Genomic DNA, 16,318 nt, shown 5'->3' on the forward strand with positions numbered 1-16,318 from the left:
TCAGGTGATCTCTACTTTTATTTAAATTAAATCATATAGGACTTTTAAAGCATTTTAATATTTACCAAAAACACTAACTTTTTTTCTGAATTAGATTTTCGTCTCTCATTAATAATCACTATATATTCATAGTTGCTAGGCAGAAAAAAACGGAAGAAAAATATAGGCGCACAGTAGGTCAGACAGTACTGAAAGCATATCTAGGAATTGGTTGTAAACAGAAGTCAAGGCACAAACATACTGCAACAGACATGGTAAAGGTACTATAAAAAGTGATAGAATGTTAGGTACACACATACTTTAAATATCAGTTAGAATTTAATTTCTGCCTGCATGTGAAGCCATTTTTTTTCTTTTTTAACCTTTTAATATTTTTTTTTAATATTTTGTAGGAATGTTAGATAATTTGTGCAGATTACAGAGCTAATATTTGCCATGTTGAGTCATGCAGAACAATATGCGGTTTGGCTATGAATGATGAACTTATGTAAACATTATAAAAAAAAAAGCACTTTCCTTTATCAATCATATTTTCTGTCCATGCCTGTGCTTCATCTCTTAAAAAATAAGCTTCATGTGATTAAAAGTTTAATAATTTGCACATCAGAATTTCTAAAAGTAAAATGAATGCATTTATATAAAAAAGTTTTCCTTTGCCTCCTCTGGTAATTGAAAATAAACAAGAAATAAAGAACAAAAATACAAAATAAATGTTGATTTTTTTTTTTGTGGTCATAGCCCAAAGAGTTAACAATACGAGCGACTGAATCAGCAATTGTTGAAATCCTGCAGGGCTCGTTGAGTTTTCAGTCTCTTAGGTGTCTTTATAAAAAGCAGATCAAAGCAGAAATCGTGGTTGGCCAGTGCAGTCATTCATGATGTGTGTATATTCCCCCATCTTTATGGTCATCAGAACTGTTCAAGTAATCTAATGAAGAAGAAAAAAAACAAAAACAAAAACAAAATAAATAAACAACACACATAAATCAGTCATTTCAAACACAAACTATATATATTTTGTGACTTGTTAGAAATGAATCACTGCCTGAGTCATTTCTCTAAACGAACGCACCTTGACTCTTTCTAGATGTGTTTTTAGAAGAGGCCACAGTCCTTCAGGTTGTTCTTAATGATGACATCAGTGACAGCATCAAACACAAACTGCACGTTCTTGGTGTCGGTGGCGCAGGTGAAGTGGGTGTAGATTTCCTTGGTGTCCTTCTTCTTGTTCAGGTCCTCAAATTTGGTCTGGATGTAAGCCTGGGCCTCCTCGTACTTGTTAGGGCCTGAGAAAGAAAATGGAGTTAAAAAATCTCCTGCTGACGAGGTGAGGCAGTTTTACTTGTTTGTGATCCGTATGGACTCGTTTCAGAAGTTCACAGGAACCAGTTCCATTTTCTTCATAATGTTTGACTCATCCTGCTTCATTTTGCCAAGGCCTAGTTTGAGCCTCTCTTTGAGCCATGAGGATCACTGAATGAAGCATAATTTTTTCTGAACAAACTTACTCAGCACTGTATGACAACCCCAGAGGATTGTTTAAAACATCTTAAGGGTATTTCCAAAAGCCTATTGATGAAAAAATATTCCGTTTGTTGCACAATAAAAAAGACGTGTTTTATCAGTTTGCATGTACTTATTTTTCAGAGAAACACAAGCTTAGCTCTGTGACTTCAATATAATGTTAATACATGAAAGGCACAAACTGGGACTAGACTCTTATTATTTTGTTTCAGGAGGAAAGAAGTGCAACTCATAACCTTATAACATTAAAAGAATATTACTTGTTTTTCAAAAAATACTTTGAGTGTAAATACTAATTTGAGATTTCTAAGACTGAATTTGGCATTTTCATCAATCAAGTGTGTGTAAAAATACATACAATACAAACATGAAACACTGAAGCTTTGCAAATCAGACAGCCCTGGCCGGGGTTTGTATTGAGACGTTGATACTGTACCAGTGTACTCAGGGAAGCAGATGGTCAGAGGGCTGTGGGCGATCTTCTCCTCGAACAGATCCTTCTTGTTGAGGAACAGGATGATGGACGTCTCTGTGAACCACTTGTTGTTGCAGATGGAGTCAAACAGCTTCATGCTCTCGTGCATCCGGTTCTGGGTGGGACGGGCACAAATGTGGAGATAAAGAGATTATTCGAGTACAACTAGGGAACATAAAGGAAATGAGCGCACTGAAACCCCAACCTCCCTCCCCATTTTGAATTATCCTGGGAATGAGCTCTGCTGTGAAATGTTTGTGAAGCTATTGTTTTCAGTCGAAGGAGTTGGAGCTTAACTCACCATCTCCTCATCCTCAGCCAGGACCAGGTCGTAAGCGCTCATGGCTACACAGAAGATGATGGCTGTGACTCCCTCGAAGCAGTGGATCCACTTCTTCCTCTCTGACCGCTGGCCTCCAACATCAAACATCCTGCACAGACACACACACACAGTGTAAACATGCTGTTTTTATGAGAGCGGATGGGACTGTGTAGAGGGGACACAACACTTTTTCAGTGTGACAGTGCCAAGCGGCTTTAAGGTCTTCTCCTCTCTCCCTCTTTCTGCCTCTTCTTCTCTTTGGGGCAGGGTGTTCGCGGCACAGGCCTTGTCATTTTCTTGGCATTCGCTAGCATTTTAGTATAGTGCAGATGCTGTGGTAACAGACGGCCTTAAGACAGGTGGAGGCAAGGCAGCTGCAAGTTTTTCACTCAGATCCTATATGACTTATTCATAAAGATGGAGCTTACCTATGGTTGAGCCATATTTAATATTTTCTTCATCTAATATTGTGAGAAAGCTTTTCAGCTGGCAGATAAAGGTAGATTATAACCATCTGTAGCTTCTCAGAGTGACACACTTTTTTCACAACACTTCATTCTTCCTACTAAACAGTTTTCACTTTGCAGAATTTGGTCCATTAAAGACGAACCTTGACTCTTACGGAGAGCCAGCTTTGGGCTGAGTAAGCAGAGCTCATTATAACAGTGACACACTTTAGACTGTTTACCTCATCTTTCACACTGCTTACATAAGCTCAATATATCAGAGCAGCACAGCGCTGAGGAGACTGCTGTAGGTAAACATATGCTGCCTGGATTTGGTTCATGTCTTCCAAAAAGAAATAACATATATCAAGACATAAATATGAGACTTACATATTACACACAGACACACAGCAGACAAAGAAGCAGCAGAAGCATACACAGCTTCACTCTAACTACATTATGAAAGCAGTTGAACTGAAGTCTGACTGAAAGCATTTTGATATATATCTTTGACATTTTACAAACATTTTCCTTTGTTTTCAAAGCCTTACGTGTGACTAATGTCTCCATCAGATATGTCTGTGTGTGTGTGTGTGTGTGTGTGTGTGTGTGTGTGTGTGTGTGTGTGTGTGTGTGCGTCGCTGGAGGAATGACTCCAATCTTTGGAATTTATTTCAACTATAAAGAAATACCATTATCGGTACCCACAAACACAACGATAAATCATTTACATTGTAAGAACACGACAACTTCTGACAAACATGACTGAAAACTGACTTTCGAAGTAACAAACTAAAGGGGGTATTAATGAAGGTTTGTATTCCCTAAGACATTTTTTCCATTACAGATGTGTGTCACTCTGCTGTGATAACTATTCAGTTACTTAAATCCCACGCACATGTGTATTGTTTGTGTGAGATAACCAAAAAAAAAAAAAAAAAAATGTTTTCACTAATGGAGTCCCCACTGATGGGTAGGATGAGCTGTTTGTGAAGTTTATTGAATTTCCAAAAGAGGAAATTGTGCACTGGCAAACACATGTAACAACTTTAATAAAAACATAAATGACTCATACGTGTACATGCACTGATTAATTCCCCTTAGTTGTTAAAATCCTCCAATGATGGTCAAAACAAAGTGGAATTCTCTGCATCAGCACAAGAAGTGCATTTTTCTTTATGTGCAAATAAAGTTTAAGATCTGGTCGAAATTATCTTCAAATAACACTGTGATTCATAGAGAAAGTCAAAATGGGTTTCACTGCTTTTTTCTCTGATGCATTCATAAACATGCTCACTGTGTGAATCCTCACATGCAACACTTTCCAGAAACCGTCAGAGCAATTCAAACAAAAATGTGCTGATGAATTGCAGGTGCTGAGCCTAATCAAGTAATTGCTGTCACTTGCTGAGCTGAGCCTGACCTTGACCTCATCCTCATCCTCTCTGATCACTTTAGTTTCTAGATGATGGTCTAAACAATTATAGCCTCACTGTGTGAAGCAGCTCTGTATTAGTTGCTGATGCAGTGAAGGTGACCCAGCTTGACTATTACATATAGCACTTAGTCAAGCCAAACAAGTGAGTGAACTAGTGGTCATGGCCTTTTGCAGGTAAAATGAAACGGTGAGCTGCACATTGTTAAGTGTTTCACAGAATGAGCTTAAGGAGTTGATTATAAACTGTGAAAGTCTTACTTGAAGTGCAGGTCCTTGAAGGTGAAATGTGTCTCCACAATGCCAGTGGTCTTGACTCGAGTCCTCAGCACATCTTGCTGTGTGGGGATATAATCTGGCTTGGCTATCCTCTCCAGGTCATTAAGGTAGCTGACAGGAAGATCAAAACATATTGCATAAACATAAAATTAAGACTGTTGTCCTCTACACTCATAAAGGGAAAGGATCTTAAGCTGTTGTTGTTAAGATGAGGTGTGAGGGAGGGTTGTTTCAGGTTAAAAGTCTCATCTGTTCCTTCACACGGACATGAGAAAAACAGAAGTGCCTCATGACGGCCCTGTAACAGCACTGGCAGCACTGTGTTGTCTCAACACAGTCAGGTTCAAATTTATAATGACATTACATGAGGAGTCAGTGTGCTGTCATAGAACAACACCAGACTTCTTTACCTCTACTGACCATACATCGTTAGATCACCTTACTTTTTAAACACTAAAGGTCATGAATAATTTCTTAATGAAATGCTTTTAGTTACTATTTTTAGTCCGTGTATGTGTCTAAGATCGGAAAACATTTTCTCTAACATTTCCTCAGCTGCCAGAAACACATAAAGCAAGGGCAGGACAACTGTAGTATTAACATTTTATCAGTGATCCTCGCTAATAATTATGAAATGATGTTGTCTGGTCACTGATGTAAACACTAATTCCTGCTTCACTGTTAGTTCAAATGTTAACACACAAAAAACAGTAAATTTAAATCACCTGATGTGGCTTTAGGAATTGCAAACAACGAAGGCAACAGGGCACAGCACACAGTTCCGTTGTAAAATATTATAGACAGATTGCTTATATTTTTCGATTTCCTCTTAAAGGTATACATATAGCTTTGATGTACTTAATTCAATTTCAGTTTGACAATACTAGGTCCATATTTTGTATTGTTTTGAATACAATATAGAAGATTAGAAGATCTGTTGTGTCCGTGTGTGTGTGCGTGTGCGTGTGTGTATGCAAACATGGCCAAATAAAGCAACCTTACTTCGGGCCAACATGCCTAAAGCCTGATAAAAGCACTAAATACAAGGCCACAATAAACTGTTACACATATACTATTGCCATGGGAGACACAAAAGGCTGGAGGGCAACCACATTTTCTGTCAGTCTTTCAACATTATATTCAATTGCATTAAAAGACTGCGTTGTATAACAAAGCGCTGGTGCTGGATGTAATCCCATACAAGCCACAGCCTGAGTGTAGATATTAGAGCTTTTGCACCAATACTTCATGCCACGTGTCACACAGAGAGGTTTAGGCTGCTTTTGTAGTCCACACATCAGATACTGTAACACCACCTGATTTGGCCATTGGGTTTATAAGCCTTGAGGATGAACTGAATTTGGTTAGCTTACACTCTAACAAGAAAAGGTACTCAAATGTAGTGTGACATAGATTTGTCAATGGCAAGATGATGGACATTTTAAGGATGGAGAGAAACCACTGTAGACTTGTAGAGCCCAAAGGCTGCAAAATATTGTTGCAAACAGAACAATTACAGTGCAAGGAGAGAACATTTCATTGTCATACACGCAGACATGTGAAAAGGTTAGGCTTGTTTCCTCAAATAATGACAGCTGGGTCCATTATTTTCAGAGTGTACAGTACACATCCCTTTCTATCAAACCTAGAGAGAGAGAGAAGAGAGAGATCTCTGTTAATGTGAGCTGTGCCTTCTCTCTCCCTCTCTTTATCTTCCCCATCCTTTCTTTGGCTCTTAGTCTGCGCTCAGACATGGATTATGGTCTAGCACCAGACTCACTTAGTTCTCTCTCTAGCAGCCGACTCGCCCAGCACTCTACAAAGCCTTGATGAAACACTGCACGTCGTCCACTCTCCCAGCTACTAAATGTGAGTCCAGGTCCCCATGGCTTTAACAAGAGCAGTGAAGCACTGATGTAAAAGTTATGATTACACTGGCCAAGACAAACAAAGAACATCACTCCCCTCTGAAGTTAAATACTGCCTTGTCTGCAAAGCAATCATTTATGAAACACTTAACACTCCCCTGACAGTTTACAGCACAAGCTGGAGGCGTCATAGTATTGTCAAAGGCCTGGTGTATTAAACAGAAATTAGGGCAGTGAATTGCTGCTGCTACTGCTGCTTGCAGGCAGCTGGTGGGGGGACAACACTGAGGCTGTTTTCTCTGGATCTCCATTTCAGAGCAGCAGTGCATCCCTAAGGGTCGGAGTGACAACCACCTCTCACCTCTTACCAGCAGCCTCTCACAATTACCTCTGGCTCTCCCTGCTATAATACTGGTGCATTAGAACAATTCAGCCAACAAATGGAGCACTCACAAATGAGGGTCATTGAGGTAATTAAGACCTGTGGAGAGAGGCTGAGGTTGGCTGTGTTGCTGCAGATTAGCAGCATGACTGGTAAAAGCTACCAGCTACTGGTTAAACAAAACAGTAATGCCCTCTTATAATAACAGTAGCTGCTCTCTGTGGATTCTCACTGTTTAATGCGATGATGCAGAGTAAATGTGGAAATGTGTTGAAATATCAAAAATGTGAAAAGTAATAAAACAGAATCCAGCACAGAGAAAAATGGGTAGGATATTCTGGAGCTGGTTGAAGGTATATTATAGCTAAACCTCAGCTCTAAATGCTCATGGGACACAATAGTTTTACATTCTTTCCTCTCAAACTAAGATATAAAAATTAAAGAACAAACCAAATAATTAACATGAACTGCAACTCACTAATTTGGTAATGATTATTTAGTTTTAAATCAATGCAGTCTTTCAAATTTTATTTGAACAATGCATTTGTTAAAATGTCCTCTCCAGAAACAAAGAAAGTCCAGTCAACATGTTTTCAGAGCACAACCATGTGCACTTTTATGTTTAGACACAATACTCCACACCATAATTTTGATGATAATTTATATTATTAAAACACTCACTATGCTGCAGAGTCGTTGAGCTGGTACTCTCGGGCCCGTGTGAAGCAGCTCTGGACGCCGTTGTCGGCCCACAGTCGTTGGATGACGTTGGCCAGGTCCTCTGGCAGGATGCCCTGCTCCTCTGCTGCTGCTGACAGGGCAAACAGTTGGCGGGCATCATCCTGACAAGTAAAGGTACACACACACACACACACACACACACACACACACACACACACACACACACACACACACACACACACAGTTAGACAGAGTATGTCTCTTAAAAAACAAAGTATTTTTTTTACGAGGAAAAGCTGATAAGCACGGCAGAGCTATATTTAGAACTTCATTTCCACATGACCAGTATTCTCCTTGCTTCTGACAACGTCCAGTGGTGGTAGCCCTGAATGCATTTCATCATGAGTTTAGAACTGTGGTAAAATGACTGAAAAATACAATAACATACTTAATTGATTATTTAAAAAAAAAAAAAAAGTTTTTAAAATTTTTTAATTCTTTTTAAAATTATTTTATTTGTAGTTTTTTTTTTTTAGATGTGACCAGCAGTAACAAAAAACAAACAAACAAAAAAAACAGAACAGAGATTCATGGGGCTGATAATATTCTAGATGAACTTGTTTTACCAACATATATCTGATACGTATGATGAGTGTTTGCCAGCACACTGCCTTGCTGACATCAGTGTGTGCATGTGGTTGCTTTTAAAAAACCACCATCTAGACCTACTCCACAAAGCAATTGCAGATAAGAGCTATGAACAGCATTTTCTCTCCATGTTATGTCGTAAGACGTTCCTGCAGCCAACTGTAAAGAGATATGCTCTTTTGACCAATCAGATGGCACAAAAGAGACATGAAGAAACACATAAGTAAATCAAAGTGTGATCAGTGTTGACCAGAAATTATGTATCCTTTATCTGCGTAAGTGGATCGATGATGCTCAAGTGGCCCAAGTGCAGACTGGCTCAGGTTTATGTGTCACTGGCCCTGGGCCATTACACAATCGTCTGTGATCAAACTGCACTGTAATGAATGATCCCATGCCACATGAAATGAAAGACAGTGAATTAAACAGTAAACATTAAATGGCGAAAACACTGGGGACAAACATGGATACTATCCACTTGGATTAATATCTTAGGCATTTATTTGCTGTTATTACCCAGAGCTACATGTAATGAGTCAGCAGTCTACAGAAACTCTACAGTTAAACTTAGCTTTGCTTCTCTTCTCTTGGTCCCATACTAACTTACTCTTTTCTATTCTTCTTTGTTGCTCAGTGTCTTGCTAAGATCATAGATGGCTGTTGATGGACCAACCCTGTTGTGGCTTGAGTCAAGTTATGACTAAGTTAAGGACTATCCTCTGATTCTATCAATTTAAACATGACTGTTACACACATACCCGTACATGCACACAACCTAACCTAAAAAAAGCTAGAGATGGCTCACTTGCAGCATGAAAAGGGCATCCTATAGAGTTAATGTGACCTTCATTGCACTGGATCTAAGGTTTTGATGTTAACTATTGAGAGCAGACTTCCATGTATTAGTTAAACATTGTTCTACCCTCCAATCCATCTCAGCTGAAGGTCACAGTAAGGTAGCAGCCTTTACCGAGTACCACATGGTAGTAATTAAAATCCTGTGATATAACACAGACAGTTTAACATGGACATCAGATTAACATAATGTAAATCACATTGGTGCCTGATACCTGCTTTTTGCTGGTTTTCACCTGAAGGGCATAATAATGCTTCTAACTTTACTAACATTATATCTGCACGGCCTTAAAGCTGCTGGATGGGCACTTATGAAGCAGTTTGTTCCGTATGTACAAATACAGGGATTAGACAAATCAGTTCAGTCACACATGGACTTCAGAGCATTGCTGAATGTTGACTGCTTCCCCTCTGGCTGTGAAACAAATATTATCTTTTTAATTGAATTCTGTGAAATATTCCAGGATACGCAAAACTCTCTGTGGGCCACTGCAGTGGGGGGAGGAGTAACTCAAATAAACTAATTCATGAAACACTGCAATCTGTCCAACAGAACCTGCCATGCAGAGCTAGCTACCTTGGCTGAGCCAAACCTGACATACACCAGGCAGTCAAAGAGCTCTTTCCACATAAAACCATGTTTATCCAACTGCTGTGGAATGAAGGTCACCTGGGAGACTGACACTCAGAAAGACGAAAAGTATCAAAAATGTACAGAAACTGCGAAGTTGGGAACATTAGGGTTATAAAAAAAATCTGAATTTCATTGCCAACATTGTGGAGCACATGTTTTATCGCATCACTACACATGACACACTGCTGTTTTATTACAGAAATACAAGATGAGTAGAAATTACAATTAAACACAATGTCACATACTGTACATTGTGTTTAATTGTTGGATTGTGTAAAAGGCATACCAACACAGCTGTCTACATTTTTCTGCATTTTATTCAGTAAAATCCTTTCAAGTTTACTCTGATATGGATACTGACAGACTGCTTCATCCTCGATTAATTAAGGATGCTTATTTAGAAATGATCTTTCAGATGATCTGTGATAATAGAATATATTAATCACATCTGAAAGATGATGGGTCTGTGGACAAAGGGAGTCAATTTCTCTCCTCACGAGTAATGCAGAGTTTTTGTTCCTGTGCTGTCATTATCTCCCTGGGTGGTGCCTTGACGAAAGACAGTTCTTTACAGTTTTCTTTAAGGGTAGACACACACACACACACACACACACACACACACACACGGACAAAAATACAGAGCACTGCAGGAGACCATCTTAAGCATCTGCTACCCAGAGTTGATTTCCAAGTAGAATCTGTCACACTGCACCAGAGAGAAATTCATGAGCTGCATAAGGTCTGCTGCCTCAAATCGTCAAAGCTAGATATGGGTGGTTGGGATGGAGGCAGAGTGGAGGCTCAGTGGTGATTAGTAGAAATGATATCACTGAACTGCATGCAGCTTTATTACACTAACCTTTAATGAGTTTCCTGACGCTTTGTGACTACCTTTAACAGCTCCCTACTCTGAAATGACTGGTTTGTTTCAAATTGCTTGAGGACAATAGGACTCAAAGTTTAACTCTTCAAACTACATCTGTATTTAAAAGTATCTGCAACATGCTTATCAAGCTAATATACAGCCCATATATCCATACGTAGAGGATAGAGCATTGTAAAACAAACTACATCTGTATTTAAAAGTATCTGCAACATGCTTATCAAGCTAATATACAGCCCATATATCCATACGTAGAGGATAGAGCATTGTAAAACATAAATATTATATATTAGTATATTTAGCATGGATGGAGATGCTCTCTTGCTGGCTTATCTTAAGTTTTGCCATGGCTGTAAGCAGTCACACAATCTAATAAAACATCTTTTTTTTTATTCCCAACATCATTTCACTTTAGTTTTTGCAGAGTAAACAGTTTTGTATTTCAGGGTCACTTTCACTGTCAGACACCTACCGCTCTAGCAGTTTCCTCATAGTCAATCTTGAGGTTGGCCATGGCTTTGATGATAGCCATAATGGACTGGATTGTGTTGCTGTAGACAACTGCTCTGTACTGTTTACACTCATCTTCTGAGTATCCATCCTCGTGAATAATCCTGAAAACAGAACAGAATGGGAGAAGGTGAAGAAAAAAAAAAAAAAAGGGCTAACGCATGTGCTGAGAAATCTCAAATTGACGATAAAATACAATGGAAAATATTATACAAGTCACCTCTGACAGAGAACCTACAACTAATATGCACCTTCCTTGTTTATTGTTTGACAGCAGTTGTAATATTAAGATTATCTTAATATGGTTGTGAAAACTGTTTTCAGTGGGTTGAGGTGCTGGGAAATTTCAGGCATTTTTGTATCGCTCAGCTAGAGGACCCTAAAACAAATATTTACTTGCTTTTGGAGCAGGGGAGAGAGAAACAGAGAGAAAGAGGCATGTGGTTGAAAAACCATGGGGCTGAGACACAAGCTGCTGGACTGGAAACCAAACAGAACCACCTCCCCTGGCCTGTCACAGCCCAGAGACCAGAGTCACACAGACAGGATGCTCATTGGTGGTGAGATGTGCTGAATGGGACCTTATTAAAATGCAAGTGAGCCCACTGGTAAACACAGCGAGGCACAACCAAAACCAGAACCCACACTGTCATCCCCCTCATACAAACTTTTAATATTTTCATAAAAACATTTCTAGTTGACTTGACTGTGACTTGCAAACTTTGTTTTAGAAAATTTTAATCAGATTTTATCTAAACCTAACATTAGGCTGGCACAGGTGGAAGAGGTATTGCTTGACACTTAGTGCCACATAGCTCTTTAAATAACACAACCAGAAATTTGACATAAAACCATGTTAGATTAAATTTAAGGGATTTGTATTCAACAGTAGTATTGTTTTGCATAAAAATAAACTTTGTGTTGTTGAAGATGGTTGTGGCCTATATGGCCACATGCTGTACATGCTGAACCCAAGACTCTAAAAAGAGTTGCTTCTACACTTCACCATGTACACCTTTTTGAGTTTTAATAGCAAGAAAAAAGCAAAGCAAACAATATTTACACCTTAAACAAATAATTTCTTGTGATGGTAAACAGGAAAACTTTACTGATCCCTGCAGGGAAATACTTTTGTTACAATTGCTCACCATGAATGAGTAAAAACTAATATAAAACTATAATATAATAGTGATGATAGTAAATGCACAGCAAGTAAGGACATATTTTATTACATGGACTTTGTGAGCCGCTTCCTTCTTATTTAAATATTTTATTACTGCTGTGTTAAGAATAACTTCTTAGTCTAGTGTCAACCAGAGGAAATTTTCAATGCAACTCTAAACTAGATTAAATGAATGAGTGAATTTGTGAGCCTTTATGGTAATTAATAACAACAGCAATAGCATCAAACATAGGTGTTCACTGATGTGCACGTGTGGATTTTAAAGAACTCCATCTGAGTGATGTGAGAAACTGATTAAGTGAGTGCACCAACACTGAACGATACAAGAAACTTAACATTTACATTTATTCTTTCATTCATGCTTTGGAAATGCACATTTAGCACTAACTTCTCAACCCTTGTTTTAAGGACATGTAGTGAGGGTTTCAGAGAGACTGGCAGGTGCGAAATTACACAGCCAGGAAACCAGCAGTTTCATTTATGCTTCAGTGCACAGTAATCAGAGTTCAGGCTGTATGGAACACAACGAAAATAACTCTTTGTAGTTGTACTCCTCTTTGTTTCATATCGTTTATCATATCTTTTGTGACTGTTTGTAAACCAACTCATTAGGAAACATGGCAACCTCACCAGCTGTCACTGACAGTGTCAGCTCGTGCACAATAAGCCATTTTTTTAATCTAAGGCAAAAACTAGTCACAGTCCAGTGATGGGTTGTAGGAAAAGTTCATGCTGTTGTTTCAGTGTAGAAAAGCACTGTCAAAGATCTTATGTACAGTCTGACTAAAATGACGTTAGTCCTTATCAAATGCTTACTGTGCTTTATCAGACTGCATTCACCACAGCAGTAATGGTGGGCTGGCCTTGCTAGGCTAATTCTGAATTGTACAAATGTACAAACAAGTCTGGGAGCAATTTCACTGAATTATCTGTAGCCAACAGGTACCAATGGACCCTGGTATCGGCTGAGACTCCTGTTCAGATGGCAAAAGATATATGTATTCTGCTGGACTCCTAGACTAATTTAATCAATCCCTTAATTATCTGTTTCCCTCTTAAGGCTGGTGATAAATGTTCATGGTATGAGGCCCATTTCCAGCCTGTTGGTTCTGAGCCAATGAGTGCCATCCTAACCATATCTGTGTGTGTGTGTGTGTGTGTGTGTGTGTGTGTGTGTGTGTGTGTGTGTGTGTGTGTGTATTTACTGGAATTTGAATTTTTTTAAAAAAAGTAATATTTTGAAAATGAAATGACATCCATCTTCTATAGATAGAGTGTGAAAAAGTGACGATTTTCAGAGTTTCCAGCTGATCTAACTGATGAACTATCAAGTAGAGATAAGCTCCATTTAGAAAACTGACTTCACAGTTTTGCGTTGGTATAACACATTTTAACAACCCAGTTATTTGACATGTTAGTTGTTCTTCTCCACTGGAACTTTCTCTTATTTTGTAGTCACAGCAAAATCATGTGTGATAAAATTATCTCAGGTAGGTAATGCCTGAAATCATGTACTAGTTCCCCATCTAAATTTAGTGCAAATTTTAACCAAAAGAATCAGCTAAAGAAAATACAAATTAATGAGTGTTTCCATCCATTGTAATTCAAATATTTGAAGTTGATGTGCGATGATGCAATGTGCTAGAATTATAGTTGATACATCAACTTTTCCAACTCAAGCAAGTGTAAAATCCTTTTTTGTGACAATTTAAGAAAGTGATCAGGGCTAAGATTGAAATTTAGGAAAGATATTTTGTTGCTGGGCAACATCTGGGCTCCACATTCGCTTTCATAGTGACAATTTAAGAAAGTGATCAGGGCTAAGATTGAAATTTAGGAAAGATATTTTGTTGCTGGGCAACATCTGGGCTCCACATTCGCTTTCATATCCGCAAATTATTGTGCTGCTATAATTCTTCTATTTATGTTTTTGCAGTGGGTAGCATGGTGGTGCAGTGGTTAGCGCTGTTGCCTCACAGCAAGAAGGTTCTAGGTTTCGAACCCCGGGGCTGGGGGGGGCAACAATCTGTGTGTTCTCCCCGAGTATGCGTCAGTTCCATCCAGGTACTCTGGTTTCCTCCCACAGTCCGAAGACATGCAGATTAGGTTAACTGGTGACTCTAAATTTCCCATAGGTGTGTGAGTGTGTGATTGTTTGTTTCACTATGTAAGCCCTGTGACAGACTTGTGACCTGTTCACTGTGTACTCCGCCCTCGCCCACCCAATGTCAGCTCCAGCCCCTCTGTGATCTGGTTTGGATAAGTGAAATAGAACATACTGATCCTCAAATAAATGTTGAAAACACCATCTATGTTTAAATTTCCTTGAACATTTACTTGTGCTGTTAAAAGATACATTAGTCTGTCAGACATGTTGGGAGGAAAAGCAAAACAATTAGCAGTCACTCACTTCATCTGCTTCACAATGGTGCTCTTTCCTGACTCTCCAGCACCTGCAGAGAGAACAAAAACAGGCAAGAGGTTAAAAATACGCTCCTGTTAGCTGAGAAATGTAAACAGGCCACCAGCGTGGCTGCCTCACATCTGGACACTCGTCTTGCTCCCCTCCCTTTTACCTCACAGCCTTGGCTGTAGCTCTGCAACAGATCTCATCTCTCAATTTCATCCTGGGCCAGTTATACTGTTCTCTCTCACCGTATATCTTCAGGGATTCTGCCTCTTAAGCTACAACCCAGTCAGCTCTACCTGTAGTCTGATTTCAAATGGTAATAAAGCGATGTCTTCATTTCCCAGTGGAAACACCCCAGACACTCTCAACCTCTGAAGGAACAAAAGCCACCTGTCATCCTATTCGCCTCTTTTTCTTTCAAGACAAGTCACTGTATCATGGTTAGCATTTTAATGGAACCGTCTTGCACTGACAGGATATGGGCTTTTCTTATCCAGTGCTATGTTTATTCTAACAGCCTGAGGCGACCAGAAAGAGCTCATCTGCCACAAGGAATCTAACACTACACACACACACACCCAGGGGTGCCTGTCAGTGCACTCTCCATTCGAACTCGCCCAGGGTGAAGTCTTTCTGGGATGACCCTCAAAATACACTACCACACAGCATGCAGCACGCACATGCACAGTGTAGCCTCTGGGTAGGAATGGGCCAAGATAGTTTCCACAGACAGCTGTCAGCTCCTACTCCTCCATGGTGTATGAGCTCAGACTGGCTAATCGAGCAGAAAGAGCAGTTTGCCTTGAAATAAAGACTGTTTTAACAGACATCCAATGGATTTTGACAGCCTAAAGGTGTCATTAGGTGCGTACTAAGGCTGAATATGTGGCCAGAAATGTAACAAAAGCAAAAGGGTGTGACTGTCCGGGGTGAAAATGAAAAATGAGAAACATCTAAAAAGATACAGGCTGAGTCAGAGGAAATGGGCAGGGTGCACTCCACATTAATCTAGTTATTATGACAGAATGCAGATAGAGTACTTAAATAAATCATATGTGCCACTCAAGCATCATTCTACTTGAGCTGAAAACTACAATATTGGTTCAAAGCCAAAGGGCCATCAAAACGGTCCTCTCTTAAACCTCCACACATTAAGTCTGTATAACTGCCTATTAAACTACCTCTTTAGGTTTAAGCACTGATAAAGCAAATCAATAATTTATCATTTAGCATTATCATCGGGAGGGGAGCAACACAGCAAGACAGACATGGTTGAATTCCCTCAGCCACAGATATGCGAATCTGGAGTCAAACTGCTAGAACATACTTTCTAGACCTTTGAGTTCATGAATCTCACTGACCAGGGCCAAGCTAACACACACACACACACACACACCTGAAAGTAGTAAACATGCCCTTTGGAGTTTGTCCATTGAACCTGAAGCTGCTAACAGTTAGAAATGAGCAGTGAAGTTTGGCACATACCTTGGTGCTACTGCTGCTTTGATTAACAAATAGGTAGCAGGTCACTTTACTGTACAATACAAAAACACTTTAGCTCCTAACAGACTCTGTGTACTCTCGTCTTTCAAGCATGTGTATGTGGAATCTACCTGAAATGATTCTCCTGCTAAAACAGACTGTTCCTCTTTACACATGACAGTAACTTTAATGTGACTGCACTCTAAAATAATGAATTCAACACAGTACATTGAAGACTAAACCCAGGTTTTATATACACCTCCCAAAAAGATGAACAATGTACTGCTGCTGCAGTTATCCT

The 16,318-nt window shown here is 39.3% G+C and overlaps 1 protein-coding gene across 1 annotated transcript in view; it reads right to left on the minus strand.

Moving 5' to 3' along the window:
- Positions 1-16,318, minus strand: part of LOC139630143 (guanine nucleotide-binding protein G(i) subunit alpha-2-like) — a 51,327-nt gene continuing 35,009 nt past the window's right edge. The window contains exons 2-9 of the mRNA XM_071493285.1: positions 14,536-14,578; positions 10,905-11,046; positions 7,413-7,573; positions 4,464-4,592; positions 2,301-2,430; positions 1,961-2,114; positions 1,073-1,286; positions 1-928 (exon numbers count right to left, since the gene is read on the minus strand). Coding sequence (XP_071349386.1) covers positions 1,096-1,286; positions 1,961-2,114; positions 2,301-2,430; positions 4,464-4,592; positions 7,413-7,573; positions 10,905-11,046; positions 14,536-14,578 — 950 coding nt within the window. The 3' untranslated portion in view covers positions 1-928; positions 1,073-1,095. The remainder of the gene's footprint in view (positions 929-1,072; positions 1,287-1,960; positions 2,115-2,300; positions 2,431-4,463; positions 4,593-7,412; positions 7,574-10,904; positions 11,047-14,535; positions 14,579-16,318) is intronic.

The sequence above is a fragment of the Trachinotus anak genome, unplaced genomic scaffold (assembly GCF_046630095.1).
Source record: "Trachinotus anak isolate AG129_WGS33_773 ecotype Australia unplaced genomic scaffold, CSIRO_AGI_Tana_v1 ptg000013l, whole genome shotgun sequence".
NCBI classification, from domain to species: domain Eukaryota; kingdom Metazoa; phylum Chordata; class Actinopteri; order Carangiformes; family Carangidae; genus Trachinotus; species Trachinotus anak.